Here is a 20,546-nt window from a genome sequence, read left to right as displayed (position 1 = left end):
TTAAAATTAGTAGCTTTACACTGTAACTTTTTTTTTTTCTAGTTTCCTACGGATTCTGGTTTTATCTACTACCTTGTCTTGGTTAGTTTTGTTCAGTAAATTAATATCTTCTAAAACAGCGGATACAATTTTAGCAGCCGACTTATTCGAGACACCTGTTAAATCTTTGGCGGTACTCATTTGTTTAGGGCTCACTATGGTTTATGTAGGTTTACTTTAGATTTTATTCTCTAAACGATAGCTCCATGCGAACTTTTCATCGTCTGAATTCGGGATGGAAGCACTTAATGTATGTTCCAAGTGCGTGATTGAGGCTAACGATTGTAACCCTCTTGTATTTGGTACCGCAGCATCATAATCGATCTGTGTGTCATGCTTTCTTTTGAGCCTATGGGTTTCTGCTTTATCTACATTGCAACTCGTCATTTGTCTGATTTCTCTGATCTAATATGAGCTCCCACGGCGGTATTTAATTTGATTTATCACACTTACAGGTTACTCTATCGCAGCATTTGCAAGAGAAAATATCAAATAACTTCTGAGCACCGTTCTTAAATTTCTTTAATTTGGCTCTTAATGGAGGTATCTTACTTCTTAATGAGGTTAATGATCGTTTTGCATTTTGACTTATAATTCAAAGTCATATCCTTAATTCGAAGGCAAGACAATACAGGAAGAGAGGCTCGCAGCCATATCGTTTCTAGTTTATTTGAATTCAGCAATGTAAGCGCCGCCTTCGGAAAGCCAGTGTTGTGCATTTTGCATCCAAATGCGAAAAAGTGATATTCTCTTAAAGTTTGAGAGTTCTGAGCTGGGCTCACACGAAGGTTTTTCGTGGTTAATATGGTAGTTATGAAAGTTAGTTAAGGTCTCAATAGCTACTTGCGTATAATAAAACCATGTATTTCATGTTTTATGTATTAATAGTATTGTCTGGAAAAATGTTCTTATTACCTAAATTCATTTTATTTCAACAAAAAATTAGGAACTTTAGGGTCACGGGGGCCCGGTTAAATATTGTTTTAAAATCAACATATTTGATATGGCTTCATTTCGTACCAGTACACAACTTTTGATAACTGCTCAATCCTGAATATCTGAAAAGAAAAATTTCGGCCCACCCTAATGGATATATTCTGTTAATATGTACTTCATGTATAAGACAAAAACACTCCTAAAGTCGACATTTTAAAATAATCCAACATATTAAAATTCAAAATATGTAGCTATAAAGATCAAACAACGTATTGACTAAATTTGTGCATCGCTTTCTATGCAAGGTAAAAACAATTGCAACATCCCTTTTTATTTTCATTAGTTAATCGGAAGACCACCCTCAACTAGAACTTGTTGAAATATTCCTCTCATGTAACAAATTAACATGCGGAATTACTTCAATAGTGCTCCGCTTTCTTTCAAGTCGCCTGAGGATTAATTGACCGCGCCGACTTAATCCAATTCCCCTTAGTAAAGTGCAATGTTCAACGAGTGAATTTGTAATAAAAACCACTGAAAGCAAAAGTATATATTAGATATGGCAACAGCATTTTTTATCTATGCAGCAAACATTTCTTTCAATGTTGCGAATTAAATCAGTTTAAAACAATGATCGACCTATTGAGACCTGGTTAAAATTCTCATTTCACAAAAGCAACTGGTGGAAAACGGTTAGATCGAGCTACAGAAGAAATCGAAGTACAGTTAACAGAATAAACTGTTGTAACATTAGATGGTTGGTCCAGCGTTCAAAACTATATAATACAAGGGGTTAGCATACATACAGGAATTCAAATTTTATTCTATTAAATGTACACGATACCGTATTTAAAAAACCACGCTAGTGTGCGGTTGTAGTCGAATCTGCAATTACAGAATGTGAAGGGAAATTTGGGATTAAGGTTTTCGTACTGATAACGGACAACGAGAACAAAATTTTAAAAATGTGGAAAATTCTAAAAGAAAATTACCTGCACATTATTATGTACAGGTACTCAACCCATCTTTCACATTTAGTTTAAAAACATATTTCACTTCAGCCCTCAAGCATATTGTTGAAGTACAAAAATACTTTCGAAGCAAACGTCAGACTTCTGGAAGAAAAAAAAAAAAAAAAAAAAGAAGATGATCTCGCTGATTCCTAATGACACTCAATTGAATTCTCATCACAAAACGTTCATTGGCAACGACCACAAGTATAGAGAAGTAACTCTCGAACATAAAGAAGAAATTGATAAATCGATATCAAAAAATTACACAATGTTGGTTTTACACCGAGGTTTTGCATCTGGAGAGGTAGATGAAAACTGTTGCTGCTGCGTTGGACACATTGTAATGTAAATCAACAACTAAACGTGTCGTTTCAAACGGCTCTTAAAATCGCAGCTCTTAAATCGCCGAGTTTTTCTGGGCTGGGCCTAGGCGTGTTCGATAAAGCTGAAGACCTATCGAACTTCGGGAGTGAAAATTTATCGAGTTTTCATCGGTTACTCGAAACCGTTCGAGCATCTGAAATTATCAGTTTCGGGTATTATCAACATTTCGAGTATTATCGACATTGCGAGTATTATCGAAGTTTCGGGTATTATCAAAAGTAGTGATGAACAGTTCGGTTCCTTCACCTTTCCAAAGATTTCTTCTTACAGCCAAACGAGTCAAACAACTTTTTTCATCTGATAAGTTATTGCAAAGTTGTATTTGTCGAAATCATATGTAAAATTATTTTTCTGCCTGCCCCATTATTGGCGCAATCGGCAAAGTGACTATTAGTAGACTAATGTTGTCTTGGATTCCAATTCCATTCGGGTGATGCATGTTTTCTCTTCCTCTTTCTCTCTTCTGGCAGACTGCTAAATCTTGTACACATCTGTGGGGAAAAAACTTTTCCTTCACTACATTGCTAAGGAGAGAAGTTATAAAATGAACACACTGCATATATGTAATACATATCATATACAACTATGATAACCTCGAATACATCGTTTCTTTCGAACTCTCCGATAATCCCGAACTTTTCTAAATATTCAAGCGACTCGACAAATGCGATCATATTGATATATTTCTGTATTAGCTGCTTTCAAACAATTCGAGATTCTCGAACAGTTTTGAGTGTCTCGAAGTTGTCTAATGTTTCTTACATTTTGAGTGCTCCGAACACTTCGAGAGTCCCGAACATTTCGGGAGTCTCGAAAGTTCGATAAAATTAAAATTCTTTATCGATGAAACTGTTTTGAAATGTTATCGAATTGTTATCGATTACTCGATTATCAGAACAGCCCTAGCTGGGCCAATTGTAGCAAACCCTAAAGTACCCCTCCCCTTAAAAAGATAGCACGCAGATGTGGGTATTGGTGCAGAATAGTCCGTCACAAAACAAGCAGACCTAATTTTACGGTTTAAAAACGTAAGTGCATATGAGAGAGGATTGTCCAGGATACTTATTTAAACTGTTGGAATATCTCTGCATAATGAAGGAAACCAGTATTTAATGTTTGCAAATGTAATGTTAGTAGCTTAAACCATTATAATAAGGGCTGTATTAGGGTTAAAGTGAGTGTGTGCAAATCAAAGACGACTGTGTAACATACTAATTCCTAACGACGGAGTTTCTGCACGATGTAGAAACCTGTAATTTATGTTTACCAGAGGGCAAGAGTATACTTTGTGCCGACCGGTGATTGGAACCGATTCATCTGACCTGGTTCTCGCAACAGTTAAGAAGGAACAGAACCCAACCAACCCCTGCGGGGCTTCTAAACCGTTTCTACTATTACTACTACTCCCACTCCCATTACTACTACTTATACTATGGAGTCACTGGTCGGCACAAAGTAAACTCTGCTCTCATCTATGTAATTATTATGCGTAATCAAGTATATATAGGACTATCCTAGTTTATGCGCATACTCTGTCGTTAACGCGCCTGCTCCTAGTACGGGACGCGGGAAGGTTCTAAAATACGGCTTCGCACAGATTGGTATAGGTAGATCAGAAGTCACGTTGACTCAATGGATGCGTGCCAGTGTTGTCGAACCTTGCATACGAACGCACCCCCGCGTAGGTCCGGTGCTGTACTCCTACCCTGGCTCGGTTAGATAACATGCTAGCTTTTAAGGGGCACCTAGCACAAGTCGGTTATTTCGCACTGTCGTTCTTACGGCGTACGTCAGGCCGTGTATTTATACATTGGGGAAGCACATTAGTTTGTACGCATATTATCAATCTGTACACAATTGTTTGGGCCAGAACGTCTTAAGGAACTATTTGAAGAAAAAAAAAATCTTTTCTAAGCTGACGGACTATTGTGCACCAGCACCGAGGTATCTGAAAGTTTAAATAAGTATATAGTGAAAATAAAATCATTTCCTTATATTGAAAAAAAGAAAGCAAATAAATAAAAATTCAAATGTTTTCCAATTACATCGGGAGTTGCTACTCGTTATTAGTTATAATTTGATACTGTAGCTCTTTCAAACAGAAAGGAACACAGTATTACACTGTACGCGCTAAAATTATCTGGAAAAAATGTATAAGCACAACTTTGGTTTTAAAATCTGCAACTCTCTTTTAGCAATTACGAAAACTAGATTTCCATTCAAATTCCGTAGAAAAGCACTGTGCGTTTGTTTATAAGCGGCATGCTAACACAGAATATTAGCTCACAGGCCTCCATCTTCAGCACTATCTGAATTCTTTAAATTCCCTTCGAATTAGAGTATTTTATTTACTTAGTGCTGAAGTAAAAATGTTTATAAAAAAAAATGAGAACTTTTATACGGTATAGCAAACTAGCTTGTTTTCAACAGCGTGATCTTAGATGTATTCACGATATCTAACTTCTATGAGACTACCAAAGGGTGTTTAAAATGTTACAAAAATATAAACAAACGTCTGACTCAGAGAATAACTCAATTACTCATTAACCTTACCATAAATCGGCCTTAATCGACGTTCACTCACACTGCTATCCACATGAGTTCTTCCTGCCATGTTAAAGAACTGCTTATAACCACTAACAATAGATGGCACTATATACGGGAAGAACCATAGCCTTCAAAACACGAGAGTACAAGATGGAGCAATAATAGATATCACCGTATCCAAAATAACTCAAACTTTTTGATACGTAGTGTAGTCAGAGCTGTAGTCGAGGGTACACGGCTAGGGGATGTTGATCTGTGACACGGCCGTACACGCCGTATACCCTAGTCATTATAGTGTACCTTCTGCTTCAAGATGTATAGCTTTCTACTTTTATTTTGTTTATATTTATTTATTTATCGGGCCAAGAGATGACTCCAATGGTAAAGTGACTATATCACTTTTTTCTCTTATATTCTTAGCAGGTTTTCAAATACACTACATTATCTACAGTAACCAGTGTCGTTACTTGTTTTTAGCATTTGATATATGTTCAAGGATTTCTACATACACTGCAAGTAATAATTACTCTTACTTTATTTTTAATAATATCATGCAAAATGTAATGGATAAGATGTAAGGTGTAATGTTTAATTATTAACCTAGTGTGTGTAATTTTCATTATTATTGTTCTTTTTACTTTTGTGTTTATATATAAATGACGTGTCCACTTCATATGCATTGCAATACAGTGCTAAATGTATGAAAAAAGGACGAAATAAATACAATACAATACAATATATGAATCATAAGAAAAAAAATATTTTTCTAACTACACTGCGATCATACATTGACATGCTCAAGAAAGAAAGGAATCAAAGAGAGGGCGGAAGGCAAAGAAAGAATGGAAATATATATATAAAGTCTCTCCAAGTACGTGTGGCATTCAAATTTGACCAGTGAAATACATTTTTTAACTGTGGTATTCATATTTCCATCCTACTCGTCAACACTGTTTTGTTTTTGTTCCGTAACAATAAAAGTAAACGAACCAACAGTTCAAGTCTGAGAAGAAGCAATTAGATCTGATACCTTGAGTAATTTTCACCATGTAATAAAAGTAGTAGGTGGCGAAAGAAGTATAACCACTTATTACGTATTAATAATATTTAGTAGTTGTATCCGAGTGATAGGCCTATATTGTCTCTCCATTCTGCAACCGTCAGCGGCAGATTATAAATACGAGAACTTATTCTTAAATATGAGAATTAATTTCCGTGGAAAAAAATAGTATTTTTGCCTTTTTGTTCAATACAGTTCGCCTATTTTTTAAAAATTAAAAATAATGGGGAAAGTATATGCTATATATTCTGTAAGAGAGTGTTGACCGGAAATAACATTCTAAGAGTGATTTGTGGAAAGTTAGGATGCTTCACAGAATAAGCATAACACACGTTTATCGTAATTTCTTTGTGATCTTGAACTAGTATAATAATGCAGTACAATGTTTCTACATGCTCACAAAATTATGTATCGATGGTTGCAAACAAGTAATTTGAGTTCTAAGAGAAAATCGGAAAATCTAGATAATGAGTGCAAGAAAAATAAGCCATCAAAAGAAGAGGAATTAGTTAATTTGGAAGTTGGCTATGCTAGTGCAAACATACAAAGTTTAAAAAAAAAACGCTTGTGTTTGGACTGAAGCTCAGTGGATTGACTTCAAAGGGAAATACGTTTAGCTTAGTGTTGATGAATATTGTAAACTTGGATGTAGTATTTGTTCATCTGATGAAGAAAGAATTCGTATTTCAGAAGAAAGGAGCCACTATAATATTGATGCCTCTCTTGACAATTGAGCATCTCAGCTATCTAGCCTTCAACATAAAATAAAGAAACATAATGAATCAGAGGACCACAAAATTGCTTCCAAAATACAGTAAGAATCGCAGGCAAAGAGAATCGAAGAAAGCCGTATGAAACTTACTTCAACTGCTGAGGATAACACCATCAAAATATTTCGAACAGCTTACTACCTAACAAAGAAAGAAACGACCTTTTTTTTTTTTTTTTTTTTTAGATCACGAAGACTTGATTCGTTTATGTGAGATAAATGGAATAAATATGGGTTTCATTTTACATTCCCTCTAAACTACTGCCAATATTATCTCAGACTGCTGGAGAAATGAGGAACCCATCGGTTCGGTCAATGACCACTAAAGGCTCAAAATTTAGTGTTCTTACTGGCGAATCAACTACCTTGGGAAATAAAAGTGTATTTGTGATATACGTAATAGTGTTTTAGGAGGCAAAGCTCCTAATTAGTATTTTTTTTAACTTAATCGAGTTAGATTTCCAGGATGCCGAACACATTGAGTCCAAATTGTTGAAATGTTAAAAATACAGGGCATTTATAAGAGAAAATTGGATTGCGACGAGTTGTCACAAGACTGAAACAGAAATACCCTCAGCTGTTTTCATGGCACTATTTAAACCATATACTTTAACTATCAGTGTCTGGCCCTGTCAGCGATGTCCGGGTACTGATCACTTCAAAGTTTTATGGACAAATTGTATAGTTTATATAGTCAGTCCTCTAAGTATTGTCGCACAATGGAAGAAGCGTGTTTTTAAACTAACGCATGAATATTTTCAATGGGAGCAGGAAAATTCGGTGTAAGAAAACTCGGTGTAGGAAAATTCGGTGTACAGAAAATTCGGTGTACGGAAAACTCGGTGTGGGGAATGTTCGGTGTAAAGAAAGATTCGTTGTAGTAGACAGTAGTATTTATTAAAAACTTAACTTTGAGCATAAATGAGCGTATTAGTTTTAAGTTCAAACTTTGTGTAGAACGTACTTTTACTGTCTGCTATACCAAATTTTGAAAAATTGTGATCGTGAAATAATTTGAATTCTAGATTTCGACGGATTTTAGCATTTCATGGCCCTTACATGACGAGAATTTGTTTATTGATGTCCGTTTGTGTGATTTAGCGAAGCGATCATCGATACCATCGACATTTCATTTAAAACTTAAGTTTTTATGCTGTTTTGGAGGATGTCTCCTAGAATTTTATATTTCAAAAAAAAAAAAAAAAAGTAGGTTACTAGACGGGTAAAGTTGAAAATTGTAGATTTTTCAAAAATGTTCTGACGATTTTATGTATATTTTATAAATAAATATTTAAATTTAAATTCTTCAAAAACGACATAGTTTATTTATGTTACTCAAAGGTGTAAAAATAAATGCCTCAACTAAAGTATCTACGCCTGATTGGAGGAGAAGTCAATAAGGAGTCAATAGGGTTGCAGTACTTGTTTACCTTAAGGCAAACAAACTAAAGTGTCTGATTGGAGGAGAATTAAACTATTTGTACAAATATTATATGATAAAACCATCCTGCTTTATATTGCCCTTTCCACTAAGACTTTTTTGATCAATATATTTTTGCATCTTACATATGTATATGCAGAGTGATACTCCCGGATTCATTGGGCTCTAGAATTTGCAACTAAAGTCTGGTTTTCATGCGGTTTGTTGCAAATTATCAAGGGAGAATGGGAGGTTTATGGGACTATGTTTACTGGTTTAAATTCATCCGGGGTAATATCGAGCAGGCCGCAAGAAAAACAGCAAATATTCGCCATTGTACGTTACAGTTCGAATGAGATATTGGATATTTGAAGCGAAATTGAAGAATACAAATTAAGTGTTAGTGAGAATATACAAATTAAGTGTTAGTGAAATGAAATGAAATCTTTAAGTTTTATGTCCAACAACATCCGCCAGCGGTGTCCGATGCTTCCCTGCCTTACTCAGAAGAGATCCTGTTTATTCACTAGCGACCATATTATGTTCCTGTTTGGGGCAGAACGTGAGCAAAGTTGCGTGTAGCTGCCCTTTGCGTAGCAACAACAGATCCCGGCCTCTAAAATCTTTTTAACGATAAAATCACGTTGCTCCAAAGAGTACATTATTGTAACTGCGTCCTGATCATATTGGTACAGTAGCACAGCATAATTCTCAATACGAAGGCCCAGTTTCCTGTTTCTTATTGACCGTCGCGAGGTTACCATCTAACGAAGAAACTCAAATCTCCATACCGCACCTCACCTAATTCCAATTCGGTACAGTGGCGAATATTTGCTGCTTTTCTAGAGGCGCGGCCTATATTACCCCAAATGAATGTAAACCAGTAAGCATAGTTCCATAAATCTTCCAACGTTCCTTGATCATTTGCCACAAACCGCATGAAAATCGGACTTCAGTTAGAAAATCTAGACCCCGAAATGAAATCCGTGAGTTTTAAAAGAATCACCTTGTATATGTTCTATGATGTACTATATAGGAAAGGTGTTTTTTAGTTGTTCCTATAACTATTCTCTGAACTTATAGTTGTAATTGTTTTATTTCTGACAAAAAGTGTCAGCTTCATTGTGTGATGAAAAGTAGTTCATAGTAATATCCCGCAAAAGACATGCAAGAGGTATTGGACTCAAGGCAGAAAAATAAATTTGCTTTTCTTGAAATAGGTAATAACATTTTATTCGTTACATTATATGGTTTTCGTTTTCACAATATGAAATGTCGTAAATTATTGTAAGTAGTAATATTCAATATGTATTACACCGAATCTACCGTACACCAAAATTTCCCCACACCGAGTTTTCCGTACACCGAATTTTCCTACACCGAGTTTTCTTACACCGAATTTTCTTACACCGAATTTTCCTACACCGAATTTTCCTAGACCCATTTTCAATATCACGCCAATGTTAATACGTAACTTTGAGCAATACAAAACCTATTAATTTTTTTAAAAAAAATCATGATTTAATAATTTTATAGAGTTAAATTTGGGCACAATTTTCTTACTTCTGGCAAATCGACTGCAATTTGTTAAGTTCCTTTTCGGAGTGAGTTGGTTCCTTCTCCATACCTACACCCATTTCAGTTATTAATGGCGTAATTTATCACGAAAATATGATTAAATGCTGTTAGACTATAAAATAGTAATGTATCCTCTATATGTTATTTGAATTAATTAATACACGAGTTTTACATTATTCATTAAATAATACCCTCTGTGTCTTTTATGATGATCACAAAACAGCGTACACCCTCTGAAAATTTTAGTACCTCAGCACTGGGTGTACTAATACAGATATATGAGTATATCCATGGGTAAAAGTGAGAGGGAATGCGGCAGAATGCAGTCATCGCGTTCCCCACTTCCTAAAAAATTTACAATATGCAAAGATAGGCACGGGGGAACAACGCGACGTCATGCATCTGCGTACCTTTTCAGACCCACTTTTACCCCTCAATATATCGCTCCAGAAATTAGCATCACGTGTTAGTCAACCGTGAAAATAACTGTGCATAGAGTTCACTACTTCCATTCCATCGTAGTCTTTCATTATGCGCTAGAATAACTGGATCGATACCTGTGTGCACTGTCATAACAACTTTCATATAGTGAAATAAATAATACATTTCCTTGAAGGCTATATATAGTGTACAAAAAACTATTATCCGGTAGTGAAATAGAAGGAAGAATAGCACATATTAAGGCATATTTCGAATTCTCGTCATCAACTATTGTATTCACGTCTTCAAGAAGATTTTCCTCTCAACAAACTGATCGATATGGTTAGGATAACCGAATATGCTTTTAAAATATTTCCGATGAAACTGGTTTGTTGATATCAGCAGGGGCGGATCCAGGACCGAATTCTAAGAGGGGGGGCGGTGGGTTGTCATAATGCTACTTTTAAGGGCTCTAAACTCTGGGATGGATATTATTTATATATATATATATATATATATATATATATATATATATATATATATATATATATATATATATATAAAACAAGAAATTTTCTTCTTCTGGGAAGGGTGATCTCCCCGATCGCCCCCCCTGGATATCAGATTAAATTAAATATGTTCTTGACAGTAACTCAGGATATAAATATCATGTTTCAGTAATCGAGTGTTGAAAGGGAAAGGCTTTATCATGATGAGCATCGAGGAGGAACTTAAATCTAGTGATGTAGTGCATTTCAAGTACACTCCAATAGCATATATAGAATGTTAAAAGAAGTTTTCCCACATACAAAAATGTATTGCCCAATAATCATTTTCATTTTCCTTTGAGAATGGCCATTCGCGTCTCTGTTACGTAAAATTTGTATGACTCATGGCGAGTCACTTTTTTTTTAACTAAAAGTTACTTTTTGTAAGTTGGTCACTAAAAGTTACTTTTTTTCAAATTTGTTACTAAAAGTTACTTTTTTAGGAGGTATAGTGAATTTTCCGTGTGATTTGTGTTTTGCATTGGCAGTTTTCTATGAAAAATATTATAAAAATAAATGGAAAAAGGCAGAAACTTGTTACTCATTACTCTCCTGAAAGCTTTAGTACTTGCTGCCACATGTGAAACAGTCAACTTTATTCTCACTTCAGCTTTTATTCTTTCTAAAGCACAGTGGATGGTTGGTAGATGCTTAAGCTTTCAAGGTGGGATTGAGAACCCTTCTGTGTCTATTCTTTCACAATAGTCTTTTAGTGTTTTCTCTTAATAGTTAACGCTCCGCTCGACGTTGTGTGTGTATTTGTGCGGTTCATCACATTCGTTTTGTGTTATGCTTCTGGTATGTTCTTTTTAAGAGTAGGTGATGAATTTGAATATTTCACGGCTTTGAGAACTCTCAATGCTAAGTTATATATAATGTCTGGGATGAGGAAATTCGGAAATAGGCCAAAACTGGTTCCACTTACTCAGAAGCTTCCGGTGCAACGACATTGCGCAAATTTTTCTAAAGATTAGATCGTTGATAATCTAAGTAATTTATGTCTTATTAACGAGGAGCAGAAAGTGCTGAAATTGCGCAAATTTCCGCCGCGACGTTGCCAACAACAGGATTTAAGGAATTGTGTGAAATTTTGCATCGAAATGAAATGTATAAAGCTATTCCTTTATGAGATATATTTTATTGCATTCTAATATTTACAAAGCAACATACTTATTTACAGAAAATTTCATTTTACAGTTTGAATGCTTGAAATTTAAATCCTACAGCTTTTAAAAATGTCATACGTGCCTTCTCATAGTTTCTCTGCGAATTCCTGAACTCAGCATACTTCCTCATGACAAACTCGCTCCTTTTGACTTCTGCTGGTCTTTGGGCCTTTGAAATTCCTTTTAATATGGACGTTATTTTCATGGCAGTTTCCGTTTGGATCTCTAACAAAGCAGAAATCACCGTATGAATATCAGGAGCAGGGAAGTAAAATTGACTATTATAATGTCTGTGAAAAGCTTCTGGTCCATTTGTCGTCCGACGCATCGTGGATGGTATAGACGCCCACATGACAGGTGGATACCTAAAATTAATAAAATAAAAAGATCCTTAGTTCATGCACACAATTATTGACAATTTATATAAAACACTAAAACATTTATAACACTAGATTCAAGAAATATTTATAGTCTTGGTCCGTAATTTGTTTACAACTATCAAAACCTGCATTTTAATCTACGTCTTACATGAAGACAGAAGAAAATTTCACTATAATTAAGTTGCATTGAGAGAAAATACCATATCAGCACAACCATTAATGTTGTGTTCAAACTAGGACAACAGTTTTTGCAGTATTAAGAGTTATTGAAGCATGTGCTACTATAGATGAAATTCAAAAGGAAGCTACTTACTTGCAACCGTCTTCTATGTAGTTTTCTAGGACGTAATCGGAAAATTTATGCCCTGTATCATCCGGCGTCATTGATATTAGTTGAGTAAAGGCATCTGATACTTCTGTTGGATGTAAATATGGCAACCCAAAAAATGCCTTTATCCATGAACCTGTAAGAAAAGCAATAATAATAATAATAATAATAATAATAATAATAATAATAATAATAATAATAATAATAATAATAATAATAATAATAATAATAATAATAATAATAATAATAATAATTTGTTAGAATAAGCAAGCATTGGGAAAGTAGTGAAATTGATGGATCTTACTGTTGGCTTTATAATTTCTTCATTTCGTACATTATTAGAACAGCAGTTTATTTGCTTTTAAGAATGGTGACTGAATTAAGATTCTTCAGTCAAACAGAATAAGATTCTATTTTCAACTGTATTCTGTATTAATATATAACAAAACAAAGTCCACATGGTATTATTAAATTAATAATAAAGAATAATAGACCATAATAATATCAATAATACCTAGTTCAGATTTTGGATCCATATATGCTTGTCGCAGATCATTGTCGGCTTGAATCCTCCGCCACCATGTTTGTCCCAAATGGAATCTGCAGCCACGAATGTCACAATTTGGAAACACATTCTTGATGGCTTCGTGAGCAGCTGTTTCAAAATCAACGTAAATGATTTTCAAGTCGAATCTACTGTCTAAGTTTCTTATCATCTTCCACATGGCCACATACGTATTCTTGTCTTTCTTCGGCAAAAATGCAAAACATAGAGGTAGATAATATCCATTTTTATATGCATGTATTGTATATAACTGTGTGAAATGCTTAGGAGCATAAGTGAAAGTTCCATCTGCAAATACTTCTAACCCGCTGAACTCACACAGAAAACTGAAAAGAAAATAAGATTAGTGTCAGAAAAGAAAATAGTAAACAAGACTGTAGTGTCATATCGTTAGGTGAAATGCTATGTTACGATATATTTTGTGAGAATCAAAAAAAAAAAAAACTATTTTACTATAATTTGGAAATAAGACGGAAAAAGGAACTTTTCTGTTCAAGCAACTACTTCCTATTCTACTTCTTGATGCTGTAAATGAAACTCATTTCAAAGTTAATGGTTATAAATGAAATTATACTTACTCGATATTTTTCTTACACGTGAAAAGAATTATATTAGCTTCATCATCAACAAAGATGAATCTTTCTCCGTCAATTGCTATATCATCCTGCTTCTGAACCATTTGCTGTATAGCCTCTACGGTGTTTCTGGGTAGACGAGGAGTCACCTTTCTTCGATTTTTATAAATAACGTCTCGGCATCTTTTAATTTCTTTATGATCAAGTGTGTCATGATGTTCCAATTTTGAAACTTCCTGCCTTATAATTTTATTTGGCTTCTCGTTCAATTGTTCAGTGGCTCGTCGCTTACAATTCTCTCTAAGAAAATGCCGTTGAACACCATCTTCATCTTCACAATGATTATGAATATCTTTCCTTTCTAAAACTTCACTTGTATTTTCATCCATTGTTATACTAGCATTACAGCTTTTCTTAGTACATCTGAAAGAAAGGAAATAATAATTAAATCGTATCACGTGTTCTAAACTTACTATTTAAAGAAAAATGTATTCACTATTTCACTGGCAAAAATGTTATATCTTCCATCACCTTTTAACAAAGTATAGGTCCAATTGACTGACATAAATACTAATGCAGGCTTACTTATTCACTTACGAAAGTATAGGACAAATTGCCTGGCATAAATATTAAAATAGGGACTAGACACATATTTTAACAAAATATAGACCCAACTGACTGACATGGATATTAATGTAACTTTCCATTACTTAACAAAGTATAGAAGCAACTGAATGGCATAAATATTAATATAGGTTACATCACTTAACAAAATATAGGTCCAACTTCCCGACATTAATACTAATAGTGTGTTACATCTTTTAACAAAGTATATATGGATCCTATTGACTAGCATAAATACTAATATAGGCTTACAGAACTTACTAAAATATAGGTCAAGCTGACTACTGAAAATACTAATGTAGGCTTTGCATAACTTAGCAAGCTATAGGCTTATATACATGCAAAAATTATGTACTACATTAACTTACCTCCAATTTGAGCCTTTTTTTCCTTGGCGAAAGAAACGATACTTAAAGCCTCCCATTAATACACAAGGTACACCTTTTTCTGTTTTCGTCAATGTAAACTCCATTCTGAAAGTTTCACTTATGTTTCTCCAGTTTATTGCTTCCTGTTTATATTACCCTCCTCACTAAAACTTGCGATTAATTCTCGATCCTGATTGGCTCGTTGTGATTCTCGTTCCTCATTGGCTTGTTCTATTATTGGTTTATTATATCCGCAATTCGTTCGGGGTTTTAACAGAACCTGAGGAGGTCTGACATACAGTTGCTGGTGACATTTGGGAGAGTGCACAACGGAGAAGAATAAGCTTTGCAGAGAAGAATTGCTGAGATGCATTGCTTTCCTGAAGAAGGTGTTCCAACCACAACCAACATAGATAACATCAGAGATGCATTAAAACAGCAAAACGTACAGTTCACGAACCTCATTCGTGTCCAAACAAAGGAGGGACCAGCACCCATCTTGAGAATGTTTTCAACATTTGCTCTGGCCATATACGTTGAACACGCTTTGCCGACAGTCGGCTAACGGAAACGCTTTGTTATCTCTCTGGGAGTGAAGCAAATACACAGTAATTAAAGAACTGAGGCCCTTTTCAGGCCCACAAACCAATTTCAGGTCCAAAACCTTTCTAATGTACACTGTCCGGTAAATATCTTCAGGATAAAACAGTTGAGAATGCTCTAAGAGCATTGCCAGAACGAACTTTAAAAGAATGGAGAGATCTAGCGGGAAGGATAGCTGTAATTGTTCCTAGATGTAAAGGTAAATCTTTTTATCCGCACCCTCTTCTCTTTCTCGCAAAAATTAACAAAATATCATCTCTTTATGACTTATAGTTCTCGAGATATGACTGCTTAAATATCTAGAAATTCGAACTTTTTTAGTCAGTATCACGGGAACGGTAAGTCATAGAGAGATGATATCAGTGTTAATCCCTAATAGAACATTAAACATTTTCGTACTGATATTAATTGATGGCCAGTTGCACAGTGGCCACCGGTTACTATTTGCTACCAAAATATTTACCACCCTTTTAGATATTGACCAACACCAATATGACCTCTCTATGACTTACGGTTCCTCAAATAATGCTCCTTAAATCTCTGGAAATCGGCCATTTTTGGCCAATATCATGGGAACGGTAATTCATAGAGAGACGATATTGGTCTTAATCAATACCTAAGAGGATGGTAAACACTTTGGTAGCAATATTAATTGGTGGCCATTGGCCAAACCAGAACTCTTTAAGTTCGTTGAAAACCGCGGCGAGACACAACATTCGACATGCTGCTTTAGAATTCTAACTGCATGTAGGAGGTACACGTAGATATAAGTTGCTGCATCACTCAAGGGGGCGAGCTTTCTTGCCAAGGGGCCCTATTTATCTCTAATACACTGACCACTCATTCTTGTAACAATTTATACGATAATACCTAGGTAATATATAACAAATGTTTCTCACAGCACCTAAGAACAACTAAGACGCAAATGCAAATCTAAGTATCATTTATAGAAAGGTGAAAGGATAGTTATTAAGATATGTGGTAGACACACCTGAAATATGTATACAAGTGCTTGTTTCTGATTGGCCAAAACTGGAAGATATAGACAAATCTTTATTTCTGATTGGTCGAACGTCTGTTCACGATATTTCAAGAGAACTTCTAGAAATATTTATATATATTGTTTATTTTATATATGTTTGTTTTCCTTACAGTATTTCAAAACTATTTGCTTTCAATAACTATATTCTTACAGTTTTAATCTTACAGTTAGATATGATACGGAAAATGAATGACTGGGACACATTCCCCAGTCACCCTCTCTAACGACGCCATTGCACACATATAATATAGATGACTGAAAATGCTATTGTTATCCATTACTTTGTATTTTTTTTTTTTTGTTAAAACGACTTGCATTTTGGTGACTGTTTTTATTAGTCGATATACTTATGGTAATGATGGCAACGTTGCACAAGATTTTTTTCGCAATTTCCAATTTTGTTGCCTGCTCATTAAGGCTTTATCTGTGTCAACAGATAAGCGTGGGAAAATTTGCGCAATGTCGGTGCACCCGAAGCTTCTTACATCTGCTAAGTTTGCTTTCGTAACTACAAATCACACTTAGAAAACCTAAGAAAGGAGGGAGCTCAAAAAGAAGAAATAAAGAAGAAAAGATAAAACCAAACAACAAACAAAGAGAGAGGTGATGGAGAATTTGACAAAGGGAAAAAGGGGCATGATAAGATTTTTGTCACTTTTTCGTGTGCTTTTGGTCACTTTTTCGTGTGCTTTTAGTCACTTTTCAACTATTTACAAGAGACCAGACAAATATGAGCCCTGAATTTGGTGGGACATCAAAGAAAGTGATTTAAATGCTAGTACCTAACCCAACCTGTTTATTATCTTTGATCCAATTTGTTACCTTTCTTCTTACTTTCACGAACCCCTTGAGACATATCAAGAACTACGTTATAATCCTTTCGCAGTTTGAATATTATATTGCAAATAGATATAATTACTACTATTTGATAGATACTATTTGATACTACCATAGATATAATTTGTACGGAAAATATTGGGGGGACGCGTCCCCCCTCCAGAGACCAGGTGCGGATCCAGGACCGACTTCTGGGGGGCGGTGGGTTGTCATATTGCTACTTTTAAGCGCTCCAAACTTTGGGATGGGTTTTATTTATATATATAAAATAAGAAAGCTTCCTCTTCTGGGGGGCGATCACCCTGATCACCCCCCTGGTACCGCCCCTGCCAGAGACACATGTGCTGTCATCTAGTAATGTAGAATATGATGTAAGAGCTTTTTGTGTGTAATACTTTTATATTTATAAATTATTCCCAATGTTGTAATCCATCCACCAAGTGCATGATATAAATATACAGGGGGGCGTAAATTAACTCCATATTGAAAATAGTTAATAACTTTTTAAATACTTAACCAATTTTCACGGAAAAAACATTTAGTTCCTTATGGTAATAGAATTTTATACATTGCTAAACTTCTATATAAACACATCGATATCCAAGTGCGCCTATTCTGGGAGGGCCGGGCCCCCCAAAGCTCATGTGCGCCCACTATTGTATTTATGAATATACAATATTTGCCATAATGTGAATGCAATTTGTCTTAAAATCCTCACATATATATACCTCCTGCATCTGAATTCCCCCGCCTCAAAATTTACAGAGAAATCGGCACCCTTGTCGATATCTGCCAATTTTCGTATACAGTTGGGGATCGCAAACTGTTTGGTTTTCCAGGAGCTGCTGTCCTTCCATTAAAATTGTCGAACAGTTTATTCATTGGCAAGTAGCAAGAGCATCGCCAGGCAATACACCTACAGGGACGAAAAGAAATTGGTGCTGTTTACTTTTGGCTCACCACATGTTGCAAGATTTACAGGTAAAATTGAATACTTTGTATGAAAAGACATATCTATAAGAAACAATTTTCTGCAGGCGACAGAATTTTATGCAAAGTAATACAGATGTAATTTAGATTTACAAGTGTAAAGTTACTAGTGTAAAACCATTATAAGTGCTTTATGATGGATAAATAACTGAGCACATATGAAAGATGACTCTATTAGATGTTATTTTCCACTTGCAGAGTATTTGTGCACAGTGTATACAATTTTATGCTTACAAGTGGAGCGTTACTAGTATAAAGCCGTGACAAGTGGTACTGAAACTCGTGTCTTTAATAAAAATCCATTTCCTTTCACTATCCTCGCTGACATGCCTGCTCTCATCGGACGCACTCTGGCGCTTTCACGCGTGCACACTAGTTTTATTTTGCTCTGACTCGTGAGATAGCATTCGTGCTTGTTAGTTGCCACCTAGCACAGGTTGGTTTGTGTTTTGCACTACTTTTCATGCCATACATGCGGAAGTCGTATTTATACGCAAATCGGAAAAGAATTGTATTTTTTTTAACAATTAGTTCTGGCAGCCTTCTTAAATTTTATCTACATGAAGAGAAATATTTTTATGTAGCCTAGCGCAAATGTTTTAGGAGACAATAAGAAGAAAATTAGTGAAAGAATTATCATTTTTCAATTATTTCAGGTGGTGCGCCAAAAGTTAACCTGCACGAAGAAATTATCAATTATCAATGCAAATTATCAATGTACATAGTTCTGTTTCTTTTAACAAATTTAGCACAGCGTACTAGTATTTAAGGTGATTACACTATATTTGAGTGATAAGTTCGCTACATTAACTGGCAATACTGTTACCGTTTGACAAATGAAAAGTGAGTGGCGGAAATATTGGCGAATTTAAGTAGATTTACTAACTTCTAAATTCATATTAAAGAAGATATCACCATTTCTTGTTTATGGGACCTATTCTACTGTCTTCCGGTAAAATTTTTATTTTTTATTCTTAAATACTTACTATATTTTAATTATGGTTACTAATGCAAGCAATTTATTTCAATAAGAAGCATTTGAAGCGTTTCCTAATTAGAGCTGGAAGTAGGCAATTAATTCATGGATGTATGTGTGTACTCAAATTTAAGTAAACCATACGGATGATTATCACAAAAAATGATGAAAAATTCTGCTGCTTGTCAGTATCTAGTGTTCTGATTGGCTAGTTAATTATTCGGAATAGATGCAAAGCTCGTTTCTGATTTTCTAGTAGCTAGCATAGGTTAGTGTGTGTTTTTCACACGAATAATCGTTATAACATATCGGTTTATAGATAAAACTTTGTACGCCGTTAGTTGTCTACGCCAAGAATAAACTAGGATGCCGCAGGGTATTATTTAAACCAAGGAAAATATAAAGTATTTGATCAAGTGTATAAGTTGAATCCACAAAAATGTAAAGTTCCAGTAAGCTCCACCGCGTCGAACCTATGTAACTTTACTAAGTAAGTGTACAAAACAACATCTAATAGATTCGAATCTTACTTATCCTAACCATAAGTCATTATTCTCATATTCTGTTTCATTTAATGCTAACAATAGAACAACATATTAGAATGCTCAGCGTTAGGACGTTATATTTTTTTCAGAAGAGAATAGTCCAAAATATGTTGTGTAATGTCTGCATATTAATGCATTATTTAACTTGTTAACTTTTTGTCAGAATTCAAGGTGCTGCTTATACACACGAATGATAAAATAATACTCGGACAACAAAGCAGCAAGTGTTATATATGTACTTGAAACATAAGTCATGATTGTTGTTTGGGTTAATGCTTTACGTTTAATTAAGTAAAAATAGTGTGGAATATTCGGTGCAGCATAAAAATGGGCCTAGTCCATTAAATAGGAAAAAGAATCCGTTAAGTTTTCTTGTTTTAAATGATTTCCTATGACGTTTTGAACTGTTTTACCCTGGCACATTCTCAAATAATTACGTACAGATTAATAATACGCTTGCAACCGTACGCCACGGTAACGACTTTGCGAAACCCGGAAACGAAGATGTGCAATGTTGTCACTAAACAAATACTCAGTAAGGGCAGGAGCGCAACGAGGGGTGCACGGTGCGTGAGACGGAGAGTATGCGTATATACTAAGGTATTGAAATAAAATTTTCTATTGCGCGAGTTTTATGAAAATTGCTATTAAAAGAGCTTTGCAGCTTAACTTTTGCTGTGAGAGAAATTCTACCTCTCTCGAACAATTTGAAAAAAATTAAGAACGATATCCTCTCCTTGATTAAATGACTTCTTGTCTGAACTTGCTCTGCACTAAGTACTTTACGAAGTCTTTCTGTCTATTATATTTAGGTAATGTTTCCTTTACACTTC

General features: G+C 34.9%; 3 protein-coding genes across 4 annotated transcripts in view; 1 reads left to right on the top strand and 2 right to left on the bottom strand.

The window, feature by feature from the left end:
- Nucleotides 1-5,072, bottom strand: part of psidin (phagocyte signaling impaired) — an 89,540-nt gene extending 84,468 nt beyond the window's left edge. The window contains exon 1 of the mRNA XM_081768727.1: nucleotides 4,926-5,072. Coding sequence (XP_081624853.1) covers nucleotides 4,926-4,986 — 61 coding nt within the window. The 5' untranslated portion in view covers nucleotides 4,987-5,072. The remainder of the gene's footprint in view (nucleotides 1-4,925) is intronic.
- A 1,951-nt stretch (nucleotides 5,073-7,023) lies between these two features.
- Nucleotides 7,024-20,546, bottom strand: part of LOC145692211 (uncharacterized) — a 15,690-nt gene continuing 2,167 nt past the window's right edge. The window contains exons 2-5 of the mRNA XM_081767506.1: nucleotides 13,103-13,243; nucleotides 12,574-12,724; nucleotides 12,125-12,245; nucleotides 7,024-7,113 (exon numbers count right to left, since the gene is read on the bottom strand). Coding sequence (XP_081623632.1) covers nucleotides 7,024-7,113; nucleotides 12,125-12,245; nucleotides 12,574-12,724; nucleotides 13,103-13,243 — 503 coding nt within the window. The remainder of the gene's footprint in view (nucleotides 7,114-12,124; nucleotides 12,246-12,573; nucleotides 12,725-13,102; nucleotides 13,244-20,546) is intronic.
- The window catches only part of LOC145693054 (mitotic-spindle organizing protein 2-like), a 16,761-nt gene continuing 15,200 nt past the window's right edge, over nucleotides 18,986-20,546 (top strand). The window contains exon 1 of one of the 2 annotated variants that reach the window (XM_081768725.1): nucleotides 18,986-19,144. The gene's annotated coding sequence lies outside the window, so the exon portion shown is untranslated. Of the gene's footprint in view, nucleotides 19,145-19,504; nucleotides 19,659-20,546 lie in introns of those variants that run through there. The other variant, XM_081768726.1, reaches the window with a different exon arrangement.

The sequence above is a fragment of the Thermobia domestica genome, chromosome 8, assembly GCF_964235325.1.
Source record: "Thermobia domestica chromosome 8, izTheDome1.hap1.1, whole genome shotgun sequence".
Taxonomy (NCBI): Eukaryota; Metazoa; Arthropoda; class Insecta; order Zygentoma; family Lepismatidae; genus Thermobia; species Thermobia domestica.
This window is presented reverse-complemented; position numbering and strand designations above follow the sequence as displayed.